At 40.5% G+C, this 23,306-nt stretch overlaps 1 protein-coding gene across 6 annotated transcripts in view; it reads right to left on the bottom strand.

The window, feature by feature from the left end:
- Positions 1-2,219: 2,219 nt before the first annotated feature.
- The window catches only part of MDM1 (Mdm1 nuclear protein), a 34,496-nt gene continuing 13,409 nt past the window's right edge, over positions 2,220-23,306 (bottom strand). For 4 of the 6 annotated variants that reach the window (XM_073327839.1, XM_073327838.1, XM_073327837.1 and 1 more), the window contains 9 exons: positions 21,638-21,737; positions 15,789-15,827; positions 15,226-15,401; positions 11,659-11,940; positions 10,124-10,272; positions 9,905-10,029; positions 7,148-7,397; positions 5,085-5,153; positions 2,220-3,308 (listed from right to left, as the gene is read on the bottom strand). In XM_073327839.1, the coding sequence (XP_073183940.1) occupies positions 3,199-3,308; positions 5,085-5,153; positions 7,148-7,397; positions 9,905-10,029; positions 10,124-10,272; positions 11,659-11,940; positions 15,226-15,401; positions 15,789-15,827; positions 21,638-21,737 (1,300 nt within the window). In that variant the 3' untranslated portion in view covers positions 2,220-3,198. The remainder of the gene's footprint in view (positions 3,309-5,084; positions 5,154-7,147; positions 7,398-9,904; positions 10,030-10,123; positions 10,273-11,658; positions 11,941-15,225; positions 15,402-15,788; positions 15,828-21,637; positions 21,738-23,306) is intronic. The other 2 variants (XM_073327842.1, XM_073327840.1) reach the window with 1 other exon arrangement.

Genomic DNA, 23,306 nt, shown 5'->3' with positions numbered 1-23,306 from the left:
CTGCTGGCCAGGTGCCCAGCTCTGAAGGCAGCAGCACAGAAGGAAGGGTGGCAATACCGTACCAGGCCACCCTTACTGCTGCGCTGTTGCTGGCGACGGCGCTGCCTTCAGAGCTGAGCAGTTGGAGAGCGGCGGCTGATGACTAGAAGCCCAGCTCTGAAGGCAGTGCCGCTGCCAGCAACAGCGCAGCAGTAAGGGTGGCAACACTGCAACCTCCCTACAATAACCTTGCATCTCCCCCGTTACCTTATCTGACAAAATATGACCAGGTAGATCATTGTTGCTGCCACAGTTATATAACTGCAACAAACTTCGTACAAAGGTTGTCAAGTAAGGTGTCGACAAAGGTTATGATTTGTTGAGTACGATTATGCTATCTGTATGCATGTATCATTTTTGTATCTGAAGTTATGATTGACTATGTACCTGTATTTCAAATGATTGCTCCTGTGGTAACCCCCACACGGTATTTAGCCTGCACGTCTTGGGACTATTCAAATTTAAAGGCTCATCAAGGAACACTTAACTCACAATGGACCATGGAAGACGCCTATCTACGCTTAGTGGACTTTCCTGTGATGGCCTCTGCTAGGACTAAGCAAAATCATGCATGGAAATGTGACTTGCCCACGTGACTCCAAGCACCATCTTGTTACCTGTAATTTTCCACAGTAATTTTCCTTCACTTGACAGAAGCTATAAAAGGCCCATCTCCATTTTGCCTCTTTCCTGCCCAAACCTCTGGACTATGAATGTATACTAATGGGAGCATTCTAACCAAGGGACTGAAGACCTTCCAATGATTTAGAAGCCACCAGAGACTTAACAAGCCAGCAGTTTATTCCATCACCGCTACAAGCCTGAACCAAGAACTTCACAATTATTGTGTGTATTTGATTCCTTTAATTTTAACTCGCACCTTTCTTTCTTTTTATAAATAAACCTTTAAATTTTAGATACAAAATGATTGGCAACAGCGTGATTATTGGATAAGATCTGAGTTATATATTGACCTTGGTGCATGGCTGGTCCTTTGGGATTAAAAGAACCTTTTGTTTGATGACACTGGTTTTAAATAACCACTCATCATGAAGTCTCGTGTCTGGGTGTTGAATCCAGGCCTGGAATACCTAAAGAGGCTGTATTTCTGACTTATTAGCCAGTGTGGTGAGACAGAAGTTTACTTTTGTTGCTGGTTTGGTATATCTCATGGAAGAATAACCACCAGTATTGGGGTATGTCTGCCCTTTTCCCCAGCAGCTTGTCCTAAATTTGGTATTCTAAGTTGTGATCCACAGAGGCATGGTGACACACCCCACAACCCCATTTTGGGTCAGGACCCTAAAGTTACAACACTGTGAAATTTCAGATTTAAATATCTGAAATAATGAAATGTATGATTTTTTTAAATCCTGTGACTGTGAAATTAACCAAAATGGACTGAGAATTGAGTAGGGCCCTATCCCTAAGGCACCACAGCACTATTTCCAAATAAGTATTTCTGGTTCCAGCCATTCCATTTGGGCAAAAAATGGAAAGACTGGGTGGGAAATTATTTTTTAAAACAAAAATATGCTTTATCAAAAACCCAGTTTTCTATCAAAAACACTCTGGAAAATTTTCAACCAACACCATTTTAAATGGTATTTGAGTCCTTGTGAAATGGGCATGAAGAGCTTGATAGGAAAGGGTAAACATTTCTAAAGGAAATCATTCAGCTGAGGAAACTTTACTTCCTTTTTTTTTTTTTAAGACAACCTCCCCTTCTGGGGTTAACAGTTGTATAAAAGTTTCTTACATCTTGTTTATAGTGGTAGGAGCTCATTCCTGATACCAACATAGAGCAGCAAGCTGGTCTGTAAGGGCCCAGTTCAGAGGAAGCCTTGGTCTTTCAACTTGGACTATGGTCTTTGGCTCTGGATCCAGTTAATCAATGATTCCAAATGTCAACTTGTCTATAGTGTGAGTAACTGAGCTTTTATAAAGAGCAGTTCTGGACTCTTCCAGGGCAGCAGCTTGTCTTCCAAAAGGCCACAGAGATTGTCTGACCAGCTGCCTCTGTCTGTTGGAAGAGACAGGTTCACTGAGACGGACTCTCAGTGGCCTTCTCGAAGGCAAGCTACTGCCCATGTTGGGCACAATAAGCTGAACAGAAACAAGACAAACTTGATTTATTTTATTTTTAAATATATACAAAATTCAAATTCTTTATTGTACAAATATTTAAAAACAGCAAACATTAACTTAATTTTTTTAAATGGCTAAGCAATTATTTCACCTACTTCATGTAACTTGCTTTTGTCAATTAAAAAGAAAAAAATAGGCCATCAGCATAAATCACCATCAATTTTAGCTGTGACCATCATTACAGTAGTTCACTCACCCAGAAACAGACAACTAGAAGAGGTAATTGAGTATGAGAGGGTAATTAAATACATGTTTGAAATGAAGGTTTACCCCCTAGTATCTAAAACCAACATTTAAAAACTGGTCTTGACAACAGTACAGCCATCCATATGGATACTCCAGACATGGCTAACAGTGATCCCATATAGTAAGCTGTCAAAGTCTTCTAGGCAAGAAACAAGTGTGTGGGTTTTTTTAATTATTTATTTTTAACTAGAACAACCCTAGAGTCCTAACCAAAACCTCAACATGTGTTGCATATTTTACATCACATTTGTTGAAATATTAAATGTTGCTTTTTTGGTAGTAGGGTCAGATACTGCTAAATGACTTCATGACAACACCGTCCTGTACATATTCAGAATTCATACAGGATTATGAACAAACCCCTAACATAACTATCTCCTAACTCAGCCATGCTTGAAATCAAATGTCTGAGGTACAGTATTAGGTGAACGATGGTATCGTCCCATAATACTGTTCTTGGAGTACTATATTCTTGTAGTAAAACATCTTTAGAAACTATATACAAGTTGTATACAAATAATTACTGTCAATTTCAAGAGATGCCGTAACTGAAAGATTAAAAGCAGGCTATTGTAAAATAGTACATACTGTCTACCCACAGCTCCCATCTCTTTCAACAGAAGTGTCAAATGTTTGACACCTCTCAGGGTCAGGCCATCTTACCAGTATATGAAAGGCCCAAAATACAAAATTTCCCAAAAAATTCCACAAAACTGCAACAAAAATACATCATTGTACAAAACAGTGACTCCCTGGTGGAACACACTACGACTTGCCCCAGAAATTCTCTTTCCTCTTCTGAGCTCGTTCCAGAATCTGAGATGCTAGTGAGCTAGAGGCTGCAGAGCGAGCAGAGATCTGGGACAATCTGTCATCTGTGAGTGCATGCAACAAGGAAAACAAATCTATAACTAAATCCACAGATCAGACATAAATTTTAAACAATTAAGACAGCTGTGGCTGACTTCTCAAATACAAAAGTTTTTATGCCACTTATGACCATGAATGCTACAAAATCAAATACAAACAAATTTCTAAATTGTTAGCTTTGTTGTTGAAGGGGAAGCTAATTAGAAAGCTACAAGCATGCTGACTGGGATTTTTAAATTAGGTGCTCAATTCCCAATGAAATGCAACGGGAGTTGAGCAGCGAGCTCTCTTTTGAAAACTGGAGTCATTGTGCCCAATCTTTACAGCATTAAATGATCCTCCAGTAGCACAGAATTGGCATAGTAACTCCTATGCTTTTTTCCCCTTCCCCAGCATATTTGGTGTGGTTTTGGTTCGTGTGTTCTAGTAATCCCTGGGTGCTGTATGGTTCCTTGGTGCTTATGGCAGCTAGTGTAAATTAGAGCTGTCCTCAACCTGTTCTCAGTTACACCAGGGGACCAGCTTAAAGCTCCTCTGTACCCTCCCCGGCCTTGAGATGCATTGTGTGCTCCTTGGTTGTAGATGAGGATCAGGGCAATTCTTTTTATTTTAGTCACCGCAGCTGGCTGGAAAGCATGTGGGCAGTGCAAATTGCTCAGCAAAGCATCTGTATATCTGCATAAAGTATGTGAAACTCTGTAGCATCCCACAACCTCACCACACATTTTAGATAACAGCGCTGTACCAGACTGCATCTTTGTTACTAAAAACTAGTGACAAAGCATGAGCTGTCATAAATAGACTCAATTATGCCCAAATGCAGGCATTTTGAGTGTACAAATTTGTTATGCATACAAATGCATTGAAATCCCAACCATATACTTATATACACAGCTACCATTAGCAGTATGCTCATAAAGGGGATTTTTTTGTACGTGCAATTTAGGAACCTATTTTAAGAATGTTTTAACCAAAGGCTTTCAAAGATCTAAGGAAAGTTTCAGAGATGGTACTAAATGTTAAACAATCTGATTTAAAGTCACAGAAAACACAGCACATTGTGGCGTGTAGTGTCAAGTTCTGTTTGATTTCTGAAAAGTCACAGTACTATTTGTTCTCTTTGTCTGGAAAACTGATAATCTAAGACTGTTCCTGATAGTGACCATTTTGCTAGAGCAGTGACAAAATCTGTAATAACACTATGGATGTACAGCAGTGCATCAGGTCAGAGAGGCACTCTCCTGGCATAGACACTCAATTTTGAAAGCTCCCTTGGAGAATACATAGAGCCTGTATTCAAATGCTCATGAGGACAAGATATCCAATAAGATTACAAATACTTCTATGTTCTATCTAGTTGGATTAAAAATACCAAAGCACCCTCAGGCATAATACTTTTGCACTTTGCATGTAGTCAAGGCTTGAACCAGAAAGCAGAAAGGCTTGTGAAAATGTCGGGGGGCTAAAGGGGTAGTTAAATCTGAGTTTGGAACAAATATTTATATTAGCCATACTGAACCACAGTTATGAACGGTTTCATTTTTAACAACATTTCATGGTTTGTTCATAGGGTTTGTACTTAACTTTTCAGATTACTGGGCAGAGAAAAATATTTGGATTTTTTTTGATGACATGATCTGGTTATGCATAAAGGTTTTACTGGTCTAGGTATGAGATGGCTGCATTATGTCCTGTATACACCCATCTCCCACTGGGGTGCAGATAAAGTCAGAAGTCATCCATATGATACATACTGTTTAATATTTCAGAATGAAAAATACCTTCATCATTATAGTTTCTTTCCTGCAGTGGTAACTGGAAATGGCTCATCTTTGGACTTGCAATGTTCCCTAGAAGAAAAGACCACAAGTGTTATTTTTACACCATTAAAAAGAGCTGTTTCTGCATCACAACCCTATATGGGATGACACTTCATGTCAAAAACTATTTAGAACATTACTTCTAAAAATGTAACTATCAATTAAGATACTGCATACTTGCTAGTTACAGGACTGAGACTCCCTTATCCCCATAATAACAACTCCCATTATAATAAGTTTCTTATAAGGGTACCCTGAAAATGGTGCTGAGATGAGGATGGAATAAGTGTATTGGACTGTATACTTTTCAAGGCAGCATCTTTGGAGGCTGTTACTGTAGTTACACATTGAAATAAGATCTAATGATTTGCATTCAGGACTTGGAGGTAGGATATGGCCCTAGTTCTAATCCCAGCTCTAAGTGACTTTTCTCTGGATTTAGGCAACTCACTGAACCTGTTTACCTCTTGCTCCATTGTAAAATGGAACTATTACCTTACTTCATCCATCTCTGAAGATGCAAGGACTTTGTGTGCTTTTCAAGAGCAGGACCTTAAGCATGTGATTAAAGTTTTGTGGAACTGGGATTTAAGTATATAAATTTCACTTCGACATTTAAGTGCTTGAGGGGTTTTGTTATTTATCACATAGATGCCACCATAGTATGGTTACTATTGTCGTTTAAAACTACTCTGAGCCACTCTGGCCCAAATCGCTCCTCTAATGAAGAGTTCACACAGGGTATGTGTACACTGCATTGTAAACCTGGGTCTGTGGGACCCAGGCTTATGGACTCAGTGTTTACAATCCTGTGCTTGTGCCCACACTGCATTGTAAACCTGGGTCTGTGGGACCCAGGCTTATGGACTCAGTGTTTACAATCCTGTGCTTGTGCCCACACTGCATTGTAAGCCTGGACCCAGGTCTCTCAGTTGTCCTAACACAGCCATACTGTGGTATGCAGACCTTCTGGCTCTGGCCTTTGGCCTCAGCTGCATCCACACTGCAACGCGACAAGGACTGGGCCCAAGGCACAGCACGCACTAGGGCTCTGACTCACACTACCAGCAGGCCCTTAGGGCCTGGGTCCTGAGTACTTGCCGACCTAAGTTGGACTGATTTGTGTGAGGATGGAAGGGTGGCTTGGGCTCAAATGTGAGTTAGAGCATGGACTTACTGTGCAGTTTAGACACAGCTGCAGGGACCAGGAAATGCTGCTGAGATTCCAACAGACCTTTTAAAGATAGAGATGGCTGGATTGTCCCCTTCTCTCCCACTCCACACACAAGGGTCCTCAAAAACCTACAGTTCTCTCAAAATCCACAGAGATGTCTGGTGATCCTGTAGAGGCCAGGGCCACCTCACAGATGGGACTATGATGACAGATTTTCGTCTGCCAGCAACCCTCTCCTGAACATCCCAGCCCTGCAAAGGTGGGTGCTCCACAGCACATAAAAGGGCACGTAAACATCACAGCCTCAGCTTTTCAGCTGATTCCCCCTGGAAAACTATGGTGAGAGAGGGAAATAAGGGTTGTATCACACCTAGCCTACTGTCCTTGCTCTTCTCACACAGGGTGCACTGTAGAGTGGTATGATGATGTTGTGGAGGTGTCCAATTACTCATCTGTGTGAGTAACCCTAAAAGGAAATGTACTAGATTCCCCCCCTGCTGTCTACAGAAGAGATAACAAAACTGTTCACACAGAACCAATTATTTGAGGTATCCAGTAATTCCTTACTAAAATCAAGAAAGCTCTATTAGACAGACAGATACTAGAACCTAAGCATAGAACAAAGGCCAGATCTCCCCATAGCAGTGTAGCTCAAAGTATCTCATTTAGGTGGAGAATAGTACAGTTGTTCTAGCAAGATGAAACATACTGGTACAAAAGAGTTTCTCTGCAATAAGCAGTCATTCTTTGTTGAAGTCACAAAATTTTGGGCCCTGCACATTTGCAAGATAGCAATTACCCTGCAAACTAAGTGGATGGAAAAATCCTAATTAAAAAAAAAAAAACCAACCATTATGCTGGAACTCGGGATCCCTGAGAGTCCCTTGAATGCGACAGCATGGATTCCAGGAGGAGAGAGTAGCGCTTTTGACTGATTTCTGCACAGGAGCTGTAGTTGGATGTGCTGAAGTGGGAGACGCTCTTTCATCAGCAGCATTGACAGTGGGCCAAGAATCCTTCCTCAGAGGCAAAGGATCTAAAGTTTTCAATCCAGCAGCTTGGGAGGCAAGTAGTGATACAGCTTCTGCTTCCCCTTCAAACTGAAATACCATAGAAAAGGCTACTATTAGTTTATACACACAACTGAAAATTTGAGTTATATCAAACATCAAGTACAGAGGCATATGCAGCTGATACATGTTGGCTGTGTCTTGCTGGAGCTTCCAGGCCAGGCAAGTGACTTGAGGCTTTGGGACAGTGTTAAGCAAAGCTCACATTATGAGGGATAATCTAAACATGACCCAAAAAAGGCTTTACACTTGTGTAAAAGCACTAGACTGCTTTCTCAATTTCATCTGGCCCTACACTATTAGGCCATGTGTGCATTCACGTACAATACCAGGTCAGATTCTTGCCTTTGGAAAATAAATCACTTCCAAGCTTCCATTACCATCTCTAGGAGCAGAGAAAACATGGAGACAGTTTAAACTAATGGATTGAGCAAAAGCCTGGTAGTTGGATTCCTGAATTTCTAATCCTACCTCTAACAACAACTTTGTGGTCACAATCTTTGTGTTTTGATTCCTCATCTGCAAAGCGGGACTATGAGATTAATATGGGGATTAATACTCAGTTACCTCAGAGGAGCTTTGTGAAGGTTAATGTTTATGAATTGCTCAGTATTATTAACACTGAAGGCCAGTGTAGGACTTTGAAAAGTGGGCTGACTCTTTTATAACAATAAAACAGCATTAACTTAGTCACAAAACCCCTAAAGGATTTAAAACACTACTAAAAGACAGCCAGCAACTAAAAGATGTTTGGAACACTTGGGAAGCCAGGAACATTGCTATAGTGACAGGATCCTAGGTATCCCAAGCAGGAAATTGGGAGACAGGATGCAATAATATTTGTGGCACTGTTAAAATACCAACTATTAGATATTGAGGAAAATCCTGAATAAAGGGAACAACCAATATTTTATATCCATGAGGGAAAACAGCGAAGGATATAAAGAGAGAAGGAATTATGATTATGAATAAATTTTAGTGGGTAGCCAAATAGGAAAGCTGAAGACATAAGATAGTTATAGCTGACTTGTCATTTCAGACTGAGGCTTATTACCCAGGGCAAAAGTTGAACTCTGAATTTAAAAAAAAATTTCATTAATATTCCTGCTTCTACTAGATATTCTACCTCACTGGGAGAAATCTGCAGTGAAATCCTATACATATTTAGAAATTGAGACCACACACCTGCTTGTGAAGTGATGTGACTAAGGACTGGGAAGGTTTTTGGAACGCAAGAAGCTCAATCTATTTCACTTAAACAGAAAGCTAAGGGGTGAATTAATCAGAGTTTATAAGTACTTACATGGGGAACAAAAATATAATGGGCTCTAGAATACAGAAGCATAACAAAATCCAATTGTCAGAAATTGAAGCTAGACTAACTCAGATTGGAAATAAAATGTACATTTTTAACAATGAGGGTAATTAACCATTGGAAAAACTTGCCAAGTGTTGTAGTGGATTCTCCATCACTGACAGTTTTAAAATCAAGATTGGATGTTTCTCTAAAAGATATGCTCTAGTTCAAATATGAATTAATTCAGGAAAATTCTGTAGCCTGTTATGCAAGATGCCAGACCAGATGACCACAGTGGTCCTGTCTGGCCTTAGAATCTATAAGCCACAAAGACCCGTGAAACTAAATACTGTCCTAGTATCTTTTTGACCCCTACACTAGGATGCACAGAGAAATCAAATCTGAAGTAAAATGAAGCAGAAAATTCCAAGAACAATGGAAAGGGAGACTGACACCAATGCGGCATACTTCTCTACCCAACTCATGGAGTTCGGAGCTCTGCATGACTTCAGGAATGAGCTGGGATAAGGGTAGCAGGGAGATCAGCTGCTCTTGGCAGCAGGCTTTCCGCTGGACTCCGCACACTTCAGAGCAGAAATATATATGGGAAATAATGCAGCATTCCCTCCCATAGTCCTTCAGTTTCCATTGCTTAACAAAAATATGTAACTATCGGCATAGGTGCTGACTCCGTGGGTGCTCCAGGGCTGGAGCACCCATGGTAAAAAATGAGTGGGTGCTCTGCACCCACTGGCAGCCAAGCTCCCCCCGCATGCCCTACCTGCTCCTCCTCCTCCTCCCCCTCCCCTGAGCTTGCTGAGTCCCCACTCCTCTGCCTACCTCCCAGCGCTTCCCACCCGACAGCCACCAAACAGCTGTTTGGCAGGGTTAGCACACTCCGGGAGGGAGGAGGAGCAGTGGAAAAGTAGCATGCTCAGGGGAGGATTCAGGGAAGAGGCGGGGCTGGGGCAGGGATTTGGGGTAGGAGTTGGAATAGGGGCAGGGATGGAAAGAGGCGGGGCAGGGGCGGGGGCAGGAGGAGGGTTGAGCACCCACAGGGAAGAGGGGAAGTTGGCGCCTATGACTATCAGCCTCTCCATCACAGATAACATTGAAAATTTTAGACTGGAACATCCCAATCCTTAAACAAGCTTAAAACAATTATTCAAATTGACATAAAAAGGATATCCTATCTGTATCTTTCTACACTGCATATTGACAAATGCTTGCTTTGTCTCACCCTTCTGGATTTTCTTTCTCCTGAGGCTTGTTTAGATGAAGAATACTGTGTTTCTAAAGACTTTTTCTTTCTCTGCTGTGGCGATGAAGACTTCACTTTAGATGGGGACACTAAAACTGCACCTCCTAGAGTAACAGAAGATAAAATATTTTGTTACATTAAAAACTTTTAATAAATGAATTCCCTCAAAATGTTGTTTTTCATTTTAAATATTGTTACCGACAGCTGGCGTGGTAAGATCATGATGAGTTCTTTGGGCTCCACCAATTGTTTTCAACTTTGGAGTAGAAAGCCTGCCACGTTCTCCTGAAGATACTGAAGAAGAATCTGACCTATCTGCTGAAGGTTTCGGTAGTGAGGCATTTTCTCTGAAAAAATGAGGAAGGATGGTTCAGTGGTTAGGGCTCTGGCCTCAGTCCCTGTTCTACCACAGACTTCCTGCATGACCCTGGGCATGTCACTTAGTCTATTTGTCCCCAGTCTGTTGAATGAGATAACAGCACTTCTCTATCTCACATGAGTGTTGTGAGGATAAATATGTTAAAGACACAGATCCTCAGATACTACCGTGATGGAGAGTCATAAAAGTATTTTCTAAGATAGTAACACATGATGTTCAGTCATATTTTCTAACGGAGTTTGTAAAACATGCAAGGTAAAAGGCCTAGAACTCAACTGTAATTAGAGGAAACATGGGAAAGTTGACTGCCAAATACTGTACTCAGAAATAAGTCCTTGATATTTCTAAATATCTTCCTACTTTTTTTCCTACACCCAGACATTTTCAGAACTCCAAGGTTACCAATACATCCCCTCCCCCTCCCCCGTAACAGGAAACCACACCCAGGGAGATCTGGACATAGCTTCCTGCAAAGCCCATCAACACTGTTCAAGTTTGCTGAAAAAGTCAAAGGGTATGTCTACACAGCAGCTAGGAGGGTGCTTCCCAGTGCACGTAGATAGACACACTAACTCTGCTCAAGCTAGCATGCTAAAAACAGCAGGGTGGATGCAGCAGCAGGGGGAGTGGATTGGGCTAGCCACCTGAGTACAATCCTGCCTAATCCTCTGGGTACATACATGCCACCCTGCTATTTTTAGTGTGCTAGCTCGGGCGGAGCTCGTGCATGTCTGTCTTCCCACACTGGGAGGCACTCTTCCACCTGCAGTGTAGACATACTCTTAAGCACTATATTATGCAGTCCATTCAACAGTGACAGAACAGACTATCCTTTCAGTCCTACCAATCCTTCCAAATTGAGTATGAAGCAGACTCCTAATTTTAGTTTTCCACGTGGCTATATGTTGTGCTATCACTTGCCTACTCTGAGTGGCCTTCTGTACAACTTTTAACATTTTAAATGTTATGCATTAAGTTTAGTCATATTAATCACAATAGTATTTTGTGTTTAGTTTCTACAAATTACACTTTAAAAAAAAAGTTTTGCATTACTAAAATCTAATTTTCTTTGACGGAAATCATTCGCTGAGCCAAATCTGCGAAGCAGCTCAGGGTCTATTTCTTCCTCCATTTTGCCCTTCACCTCTGAAGGAAATTGGTGGTAGAAACAAATCCTCTCTTATTCTGAAGTTTAAGACACTTGTTGCTAATTATTAACATACAGAACTTGTCAAACTAGTGCCCTAGCTAATTACCTGTTAAGTGCATTAGCATGTAAAGTTTAGTTTATTTTTAAATCACCCCATAAAGCATGGAAAGGTAAGAAGAAAGACAATGAAATTTTAAAATGTACCCTTTTACTTTGTTGTCCACAGTAGGATCCTTATTTTCTTTCAATTTCTGAGCCTCTGCTGACTCTTGTTTATTTTCTTTTTCTTCATCTTCCTCTAATCCTGGTGGCTGATTTTCCACTTGTTCAGTACTGTCTTGTTCACCCCAAGCTAGACGTCTTCTGACTGGTACAGTAGAGGCATCTGACATGCCTAACTTCTCTGTATTGTTCTGTTGGGACTGTTCTATTGAGTCAGGCTGCCGCAGTATGTTTTGGCTTGCAGACATCTGTTTCTCAGGAACTCTATAAAACAAAGCAAACTATGTTTCCCTCACCAAATATTCACTTGTTTTTTTCCAATTTACTACGTATGTGTCTCCATAAACTGCATACATCCAATTCAAGAACCTGTCAGAAATTAAGAGTTTAGTTATTAAAATGAATACAGATTAATCAGTCATTTTCAAAAAAAGGACCTTACAGTAGACTTTTAAGTCCATACTTCAGCACCTACTTAATTTTCACATGTGCTGAGCACCTCAGTCAATGGGAATTGTTTGATGCTGAACACTTTTGAAAATTAGGCTGGTGTTAAACAGACTTTAGAGCCTATCTTAAGGCTCCATCTTTTGAAAATCTTGGTCTTTAAATTGTTCATAGAAATCAGGCATTTGTGCATGCAAATGAAACTAGTGTACAAAAGATCCATTTTGCACAAAAACAAACCAGACAGTTTTGAAAATCTGGCCTTGTATTTGATATCAGACATTATGGTGTAATTAACCATAATGTCTTAAGTTTCATCTTGCTTTTATTATGGCTACAATTACACAAATAGATCAATTATTCTCCCTCCCCCCTAACCCCATGCCTCCAAGACACTGCCTGGGAGAAAGTGGGTTGTATATATAGTATCCCATACAATGTTTTGAACAATCAGATTTAAGGTGAGGTGACCAAACTGCTTTTTTTGGTTTAGGAATAATTACCTATACAACATTATTAATAAAAGTCTCTAAAACTTATTAGCAATAAATGACAAAATTAGTATCTGCTCAATCCATCTTTATGGTCCCCAAGGGGCAGAGGCAAAAAAATGTGAATACATAATTGCTTTTTCTTGATTTTAGAAACAGAAGTGCAGTGGGACTAGATCTGCTAATCACAAGCCTATTGATTTGTTTCTACAAAAACACCAATACAAATGTATGTAGGCATGACAAAATTTACATAATGTAGGGTTGTGATAGCCTGGGAGTAGCCTAAGGCTAACTCACCACTCTGTAAACTTCCCTGCAGATGCTAAATTAGGAGATAATTGATTAAGGACTGAATGATTAATCAGTTAACAGGGGTATTCAGTTCATCAGATGGGGATGGTTAAAAGGGAGACAGGAACAGAGAGGGAAAAGGAAGGGCAAAGCAGCCCAGGATCTCAGAGAGAGGAGATTTCTTCCCTCCACCCCCAGCTTGTACTTAGAGAGAAGGGTGAAGCTTGGGGAAAGTCTTATTCTGCAGAGAGACAACCATAGGCATGCGCAGCACATTTCATTAGGGTATGCACCCAGGGAATTTTTTTTTAAGGCGACCATTTATTAAATACTCAAACATAAAGGACATTATTTTTATTTATCAAACAAACTAAAGAAACTAAAACTTAATTAAACTTAATTTTTTTTAAATTAACAACTAAACTTTACTTAAAAAATGAGACACAAAATACTAAATTTTTGCTGTAGTGATAACCAGGCGTATACAAAGATACAGTCAATTTTCATGATCTTTATCTTTAACCAGATAATGAGCTAACCCAAACTGACCAAAACAGATTAAGATTTCTTCATCTTCCTGTCCTAGAGAATGACGTCGCTCACCAGGTTTTATGGACTTAAATTCCTCAATCACATAACTGTAATTAACTGACGAAGCCAATTCTTGTTCAATGTACAAAATAATAAGTGAATCGAGGCGCTGTTACGACATTGTACTTCTTAGTTTGTTTTTCACATGTGCTAGTTTCAAAAATGCTCTTTCACGTGAACAGCTTGTCTGCTCCTTTTCTTAACAACAAACCGATCCATATTTTAAAATTAAAAGGGGGTATCATACAATTGAATTAAAACGTAAAGCCACGGGCTTGTTATGCTGTTTCAGTAGAGTACACGTGACAAACATTACCAACACAGTAGACACTGCACTGGGCACGCCTCACGTGGCCACTTATATAGGTCAAAGAATTTTCTAGAATAGTAGTCGGAAGGGGAGGGGAGGACCAATGGTAATGTGGCACCACAGTAGTGGGGACGCATGCTGTGAGCAAACACGGGTTTTCTATATAGAGCATATCATGCAATTAAATTAAAACGCAAAGCCACTTTTTTCTTTTTGAGACATTAGGGCAGGCGTGGGCAAACTTTTTGGCCCAAGGGCCACATCGGGGTTCCAAAATTGTATGAAGGGCCAGGTAGGAAAGGCTGTGCCTCCCCAAACAGCCTGGCCCTGCCCCCCACCCATTTCCTGCCCCCCTCAGAATCCCTGATCTATCCTGCTCCTTGTCCCCTGACCCCCCCACCCAAGGTCCCACCCCCTACCCAACCCTCCCTGCTCCCTGGCCCCTGACTGCCCCAACTCCTATCCACCCCCCCGTCTCCTGACAGACCCCCAGGTTTTCCACGATCCAACCCCCATTCCCCGTCCCCTGACCACCACCCCCAGAACCTCTGATCCATCCAACCGCCCTGCTCCCTGTCCCCGGGACTCCCTGCCCCTTATCCAACTCCCCCGGCCCCCTTACCATGCCGCTTACCCTCGCCTCCCCCGCTGCAGCGGCGTGGCTCCGGCGGGACCTGAGCTCCTGCTGCTTGGCCAGAGGGAGCTCGCAGCCCCACCCCCTTACCACGCGGCTCCGAGTGGCAGGAGCTCAGGTCCCGCCGGAGCCACGCTGCTGTCCAAGGCCACTCTTGGACGCACCACGCTGAGGCTCTGGGGGACGAGGGAAGGCAGGGGCGGGGGGAGCCTCCCTGGCCGGGAGCTCAGGCGAGCCGGGCAGGACAAGCTTGCCCACCCCCGCATTAGGGTGTGCCTGGGCTCACCCGACACACCCCGTACACATGCCTATGGACACAACTGTACATGACAAACATAGGTGCTGGAAGTAGGGGTGCTACCGCACTCCCTGACTTGAAGTGGTTTCCATTATATCCAGGGTTTACAGTTTGGTTCAGTGGCTCTCAGTGCTCCCACTATACAAATTGTTCTAGCACCCCTAATGACAAATAAAACACTGGTGAACCTACACAGGAGTGTGTGAGGACTGCTTGCCAAGTGAGAAGCAGGCTGCGGGGGAGCATATCCTATCTTGTTCCTTCAGTAAATGAAGTCAAACTTCTTATTTGGGTTCTCAACACATTACAATAAAATTTTAGTAGAAAAGTATTTGAAATTCCATCTGCTTTAAATACATTTATGCAAAGTCTTGTAAACATTAGGGATCTTAAAGTTGTGTTAAATCTCAATTTACTTTTTAAAAATTTCAGTTTTTAAAGCTACAATTCTACATTCCCTTCACATCCAGGATAAGCACCTTACCCAGCTAGATCTAGAGCTCTGATGGTGTTGCTAATGGTTTCTTCTGAACTGGAATTTGAGGACACGTCCCAAAGTCTGTTGTTATCTGAAAGAATCTGATTCAGATGATATCGAGAGAAGTGGGTTCCCTGTACTCGTTGCCTGTAAGCCTCCGCTTTCTCTCGAAGTTCTTTCACCTGCATATACAGATGTCACAGGGTACATTTGTTTGATATTTTAAAAATCAGTTAAGTTATTGTGAAGTATTATTTGCGCTTGCTAATGCTAATTACAATAGAAAGGCATGTTACACACAGAACAGGACCAGTCACAGCAAAAATACTGCAAGGTGCAATAAAAGCAAAAAAACAAAAAGTTAAGCCAAAATAGCAAATGTATTTATTTAGAAAGCATGTGTTTGAGCAGTCAAGCTAATGCATAGTTACCGATCACTTATTCAATAAGCATGAAAAAATTATGCAGCATCTATGGACAAGTTTAGTGCTGGATTCTATTTCTTCGTCAATGTTCAGAAACCATGTAATTGTTCCAAGCATTAAAACAAGAACTTAGGTGCAACCAACCTCCATATACCACATGTAATTTAGGATGTTTTGAGAATCCTAGGGGGAGGAATACAGAAACAGTCTTAATATTTCTTTTCTACGACATGACGTTAACATAACTACTGTGTGAACCATTGTAAAACTGTCACCGTAGCACTATGCTGCCTCCTAGAGATTAGGTACAAAAATGTTGTAATCCGTTATATTTTAGCAATATTTTGCATTTCTTGCAGTGATGCATTTAAGCATCTAAGTCTAACTGATCACTTTTAAATCCATAACTTCTGAACACTTCAAGGTGGATATTTAAGTCAATAGACCTTCTCATATGTATAAAGTTAAGTATGTGCAAATGTGTTTGCAGGATCAGGACCTTAGACTGAGTTCTTTGACACTGCAATAGTCATTTGCTATACGTTTGTACACCACCTACCACAACGGGGAACTGATTTTGCAAGGGGCCTCTAGATGCTACTATAATATCAATATCAATAGCTACGGCATTCATGCTAAGATACCAGTCACTGTAACATCGAGGCATGAGATGGAAAACACACATTTTAAGAACAGTAAGAAATTACTTTTGGCCTTAAAATATAAACGTTTTAACTCCTTAGTTTTAGTCATTATAATGCCATAATAATATTGCTAAAAATATTTTCACAAAATTAAGAAATTAGATTGTGAGAGCTCTCCCATTTCTCTCTCTCTCACACACACACACACACACACAATCTTGCCCTCCACCCAAACACTGTTTGCTAATAAAAAAATCTTGCTTATATTTTTATATTCTTAAGAATTATACAAGGTCCCTGATAGCAGCAGTATTATTGCTATACTGATACTGGCTCGTGAAAAAGGTTAATGGAAATGCAGAAGAATAATATAATGGCTGAGAGCACGCATGCTTTTGTATTAAATCTCAACTAGTTTATTTTATTTACCCTTCATTCATATATTAGATTTCTCTGTTTATCTGCTAGAAGAATTATACTAAGGGGGCAAGTTCTGCCTTCTGTTTTACCCATGTAATCACAGTGCAGACAAATGAATAGAGGAGTGAAAATTCACTGGGGTTGCACTGATGTAACTGCAGACTTTGGCCTACTGGGCCTCTCAATTTAAAAACAAACAAACTATTCTTTGAGAATCTGTCATTTAAGACTACAGCATGATGATAATACGATGAAATTTGTAAGATTATTCAGTTTAAGCAGAGGGATGAAAATTAATGATAGTTGATAGGCTGAACTATAACAGGCGGATATAAATTCAGAGCAATAGGACTCTGCATGGGAAGGAAAGGCATACTGAGAATGTCTGCCTCCAGTGAATTGTGAAGTACAAAGAACAACCAAGCTCTTTCAATGACCCAGGAGCTAGCATTATCTCAGCAGGACACAGACCCTAGACAGTCCTACTGTGATTATGAATTACCTCACATTAATTTTTTAAAAGGATAATTCAAGGCGATTTTTATTCTACTGCTGAAAAATAACCCTTACTAATACATCTTAGAACAAAAATAACAAGGAGTCCTTGTAGCACTGTAGAGACTAACAAATTTATTTGGGCATAAGCGGTCATGGGTTAGAACCCACTTCATCAGATGCATGGAGTGAAAATACAGGAGCAGGTATAAATACATGAAAGGATGGGGGTTGCTTTACCAAGTGTGAGGTCAGTCTAACGAGATAAATCAATTAACAGCAGGATACCAAGAGAGGAAAAATAACTTCCGAAGTGGTAAGAGAGTGGCCCATTACAAATAGTTGACAAGAAGGTGTGAGTAACAGTAGGGAGAAATTAATATTGGGGAAATTAAGTTTAGGTTTTGTAATGGCCTAACCACTCCCAGTCTCTATTCAGGCCTAATCTGATGGTATCCAGTTTGCAAATTAATTCCAGTTCTGCAGCTTCATGTTGGGAGTCTGTTTTTGAAGTTTTTTTGTTGAAGAATTGCCACTACCATTCTAAAATATATTAGAACAGTTTCCTGGAAGCAGTCACTATAGCTAAAGCTATAATGAGACTTTCATTATAACCCTTGTTTTCACATGCTTTAGAACATCTCTTTTGGGGCTGAAATTGTGTGGTCTCAGCTCATAGGTGAACGCTTTTGCAAAATTTGAGAACAGCTTCAGATGTTTAAATTACTAAAGAGTGAAAAAACAGTTTAGTTTATGGGGGTGTGATGATGTGTGAACCCCTGACTGACATGTGTGTGCTGGCAAGGACCCCCGTACTGTAGATACAGTTACACCAGCAAGACTGCACTTTGGCTGAGGAGAGGCTTGAATAAGCTATGTGGCCGACTGACAATATCTTGAATAAATCTTATTGAATTAAGAAACTTTTTTGAATTTGGTTAAACCTTATTCAATTAAGGTTAGTACCTTTGGGCTACACTGTATTAAAAATGCAATTGTGTATGTGCAATTGTGGCACTATAGGTACCTTCTCTAGTAGGAAGGGGGATGCTAATGTACTTCCTCCATTATCAGCCCTTTGAGGCGACCTCTCTGCTAAGATGTACATACACTAATTCAAACTGGATTCTCCAGGGAACAACAGACAAAGAAAGGCTTTTTGGATAAACACCCTGGTTTTAAACTAGCTCATGGCCTTCTTCCTGATCCAGCAAATGGAGAGGATGCTTTGTCCTGAGGGCCCTTATTCTTTGGGAAGAGTTAAAAGGACTGGATCTATTGAGGCCTCATAAATCTGGGTGCTTGTTCTGAACTGAAGCTGTGATGAACTTGTAGCCACAAGCAGTCCCTTTGGATGTCAGAATCCATGTTAGGGTGAACTCTGGTAAACTTATTAGCATGCATGTAATTTCTTTTATTTTTAATATATTTTCTCTGTAATGTTTTTTATCTTAAGAATAAAGTAGGCTTGCATAGGAAGTGCTGGGTAATACCTTATAACTGTAGCAATTATACCTATTAATCGCCTCTGAAGAGAAAGCAAGCATGTGTCCTTGAGCAACCTGTCTGTGCTGGGGATAATACAGTGAAGGCAGAGAACTGTGTATGCTGGAAATATCCCTGTTGGGAGGGAGAGAGATGCAGGTCTTCACACAGAAAGGCATCAACTGGGGATCTGGAAGCCTGAGAGTGGGTCCCTTCGCTGCGGAAACACAGGTGCAGTTGCCATGACTATACCAGTAAAAATGCAGTTTTGTCATTATATTCTGCGTCCGCTCTAGGAGCACGTTGCCAGAACAGAATACTGATATAACTATTAGAGTGGTAGCCATGTTAGTCTGTATCAGCAAAAATAACAAGGAGTTATAAATAAATTTGTTAGTCTCTAAGGTGCCACAAGGACTCCTCGTTATTTTTGCTGATATAACTATATTGGTAAAACCTTCAGAGTGTAGATCTGACAAAAGGCCTGGGAATGGGGATATAACACTCAAGGAAATAAATACAGGCATGATTGGCACAGTTTTGTTACACTTTTTAAATTGGAGGTAGAGGTCAAGTAAGAGGAATGGTAGGAATGCGGGAACCTATCTAGCTAGAATCAGCAAGCAATATTTTGTAGATGTCAGAGCAGAGGCCAGTTTTAAGGAGAGATTTGACAGAGTTAAGATAGTAGTTGTATAGATCTTTTCATGGAACTTTTCCACATGCATCCGGGATGGCATGGAGAAGGCAGGGTGGTGGTTGAACGGAGAAGCTGACAGGGTGGACAGTAAAAGCTAGCGTTGTTGGCAAAGTGACAGTGGTGGATGACAGCATGATAAATTACGAGATCAGCTAGGCACAAAAGGTCTAAGTTGTGAAGGACCAAAGCACATTTGTGTCACTGTTTTTTATTTTCTTTTTTTTGGAAAAGGAGGGGCGATTGTTTTGGGGGGTTTTATTTAACTGATCATAGCTTCACTTTTTCTTCCAGTTAGGGATTTATATTCGTCTCACTGATTTGCAGAAATCTATTTCTCAGATGGTGGAAATCTTTTAAATTGCAAATGTATCTGAAATATTTTATTCGGTTCTATTTATTATTTGTCACATATGGCCTGATCTTGCAGGCCTTAACTCAAGGAAAACTAGTGGAGAAGCAAAGATCAGGTCCATAAGAGTTATTAACTTGTTTTAAGTCCTTCCTGTACCTTTTCTCCTGAAGCTTGGTAAATTCCCAGCTTTAACTTACTTTTCAGCCTTTACTACTTCAACTCATTTTTAATTAGTTAAAAGGTATAATAAAAATAACTGCAAGCCTCCCTAGTGAAACTATTTCAGAGACAAAGGGTTATATTGTATTCTCATTTCATTGTGTGAGGATATTAGTCAGACACAGTAATAAGAGCCAGCAAGATGAGAACACCCCTCTAGAACAGTGGTGTTGGAACACTTTTTACAGTGGAAGTGCTCAAAGCCATTGAACCAAACTGTAAACCGTGTATATGAGGGAAAGCTACTGCACCCCTGCTCTAAGAGCTATATACTGCTCTCTGTCTACAGGCAGAACTAGTCTGATATACTCTCAGGTGAAGTATAAATCAGAATCTGAATGGCAGAGCCCAGTCAAGGAAGATGAAAGGGAAAGTTAAACAACTTTTGAAGTATACACTATAAAAATATACTGTCATAAGTAAAAGAGAATCTGGTGGAGAGAAGAGTGAGTGAGTGAGTGTACAATCCTACCAGTTTTTTTTTGAATACTTCATCATGGAACCTCTTCGTTCCCATGTGACTTCCAACTAGCTTTCTCTGTGACTCCCCATAAACAAAAAATCTCCTGGGGAAGGCCAGGCTCAACTGGAAACATACGTCTATTGTCCTAGAATGTGGGAATTTGCTCATTTCTCTTACTCTCTAATGAAAGGCCACAAACATTTACCTCCTAAAATTCTCCACCTCACCCCAGTAAGGATCACTATTGCCTGATAAGGCACAAAGTAGTTCTCCATTAACAGCAGCTTCATCCATGATTTTGATAAGTACTGCATGATTAGACTAAAAAGTAGTAGGAAAAAAGATTCTAGCAGATAAACATTTTATTTCCTTGTCCTCACCCACCCCATAACCAGTTTGGGTCACCTTACAGCCACACACTATCTCAAACTCCCTCCCTGGAGTTTTTAGTGTTACCTTCACAATATCTCAAATCCTACGGGCATGGGAAATTGTCATCTGACAAAATGGTATTTCACTTTAAAAGCAAAGGGTTTCCATAACACTTGCAATCAGAGTGTGCTCAATAACTTAGAAATTCCTAAAATTTTAATTGTACTAAGCTGAGGTTTAATACATACCAAAACTAAAAAATACTGTTTGTTTTTAGTCCTCTTAGGTCCTCATGAGTTTGGTTTCACAGTAATTATTATGAGGTTCAATTGTTCTAAAATTTTACAGTGACACATCTCAACAAATTACAAAATTAGTTCCCCATATAATACTATATATACACATTTAGGCAAAACATATCTTTATCTCAACAAAGCAAAGTAAACTTGCTTGGTATCGCAAGTGAAGCAAGGGGTCGGAATACAATTCCTTTTCACTCCCTCTGCATTAGTGTCTTTGGACGCTGACTCTGCAAACACTCAGAATGAGAGGCCTTTCCCACAGACCATCTCAATTACATTTCCACTCTGGTTTGATCATAACTAGTTGGACCCTACCTTCTCAGCATGTCCTAGGCACAGAAATCCCACTGTGGAGTCACAATGTCTGCCCCATGGACCACATAAAGATATTGCAAGGATTTGATAGAATGGAGTACCTTGGGGTTGGGCCCCCTACAAAGGGGGTGAATCCTGAATTTCCTCAATGGGAGATGAGGACCCTCAGCACCTTGCTCACTGGGGCCCTAAAAGAATGCTTAGAAAATTTTATATGGATACTCACTTGATCTGGTATGTTTCTCCTGATACGTGACCAAGCTCCATCTTTGTATAAATATTGAGCTGGGGACAAAAATTTTGATCTATATTCAGTGTTCACCTTCCTAGAACATTAAGGGGGGAGGGGGGGAGACAGTAAAATTTTATTTTTTTTGTTTATCATCTAGGAGACTGTTTAAAAACAAATTTCATAATTACATAAATATAATTATAAGTGCTCTTGCACAGTAAAAGCTGCATGACAATTAAAGATGAATTCCAAAGCCAAAACTTTGAAAAATGTGTGCCTCAAGTTAGGCATATTTAGGCACCTAAAGAAGTACTGTGATTTTCAATAGTGCTCAGCACTTACTAAAATTAATTAGTCTTCACACATTTCCCCTCATGTGAAATATACAAACATATAAACATATACTGAAATTAGCTCTGTCTACCTAAAAAATTGCTGAGCAGTTCAATCATCCTCTTTTAATCTTGGCCCAAAATACAACTAACTTCATTTTCAGCATAAACGTGAAATAACCCTTTTGTCCAACACCTCTTCAGGAATACAGACTATAAAAGGCAAAAGTTAAAAAGTAAAATTAACCCAGTATATATTAATATGTAGGAAAAATTCAGTTGACATCTCTCCTAACTTTTGACCAGAGTCCTGTTTTCCCTTCCCTGAAACTGACACAACTTGGTCTCATATGTTCTACTAATGACAGTGTGACTGAACCAGCTCAAGAAGCAACACTGCAGCACATCCACACTAGTCATTCTGTTTCAGGAGTATATATTGCAAAGCATTGACACATATCAGATGCAGTTTCTTTCTATCAAAAGATAAGTGTTGTGTGTTTGCATGTGTTCACAATTTGGATTTGCTCTAGTAACTGCTTTGAATGCTTCTGTCCTGCACAAATAGCCACTGTAGAATCATGAAGGGCAGCGGCTACAGTCTTACAGAAAGCAGATACCATGGCAGAGGATCACCACCCTTCCCTCAAAAGCCACTGCCAAACTGACTCTGAGCCTGAAGGCCAAAACACTGACAACCAAAGAGTTAAGGAGCCTAATCTCATTTTATTTTCATTTATTTTTCCATAAATAAATTGCATCTGTTGCCTTTGTGTTTTTTCTTGGTTTGTAGCAAAACAAACTTATCTTCCAAGGTCCAGAGACAGGAGTGGCCCAGGCTTAGACAGAAGACACAGAGCCACCCCATCCCAGTAAAACCTTAAAGAAAACAAGTGGGTGAAGGAGCACAATAGGGAGGCACATGGATTTACTAGAGAATGAAGGTGGTGGGGTGGATTGTACGTTTCTGATTAATGTCCATTTTCTGGGGTTTTCTCTTTCTCTTTTTCAGATCTTAGAAGCATAGGAGCTGCTGCTTTAAAAAAAAATTAAAAAGTGTATGGACTGCCAAGGCAATCCTGGCAATGTAAGTAATGCTGAGAGGCAGAAGGTATATGCAATACCCATAGCATCATCTGACTAACTCAGTTTTCTCCATGTTTTTCAGGTGACTCTATGGCTCAGGAAAGTTTTCATGTTAATCTTGTGTGCCTTCCTGTGATGAGGCATGGCGGGAACTGGGCAGAGCAGAGAACAACCAAGTACCTCAAGGCCAGCATGCAACCAGTAAGTGAGCAGCTTGACAGGTGACTGAGTTAGCAGTCTACATT

The sequence above is a fragment of the Lepidochelys kempii genome, chromosome 1 (genome assembly GCF_965140265.1).
Source record: "Lepidochelys kempii isolate rLepKem1 chromosome 1, rLepKem1.hap2, whole genome shotgun sequence".
Lineage (NCBI taxonomy): Eukaryota > Metazoa > Chordata > Testudines > Cheloniidae > Lepidochelys > Lepidochelys kempii.
This window is presented reverse-complemented; position numbering and strand designations above follow the sequence as displayed.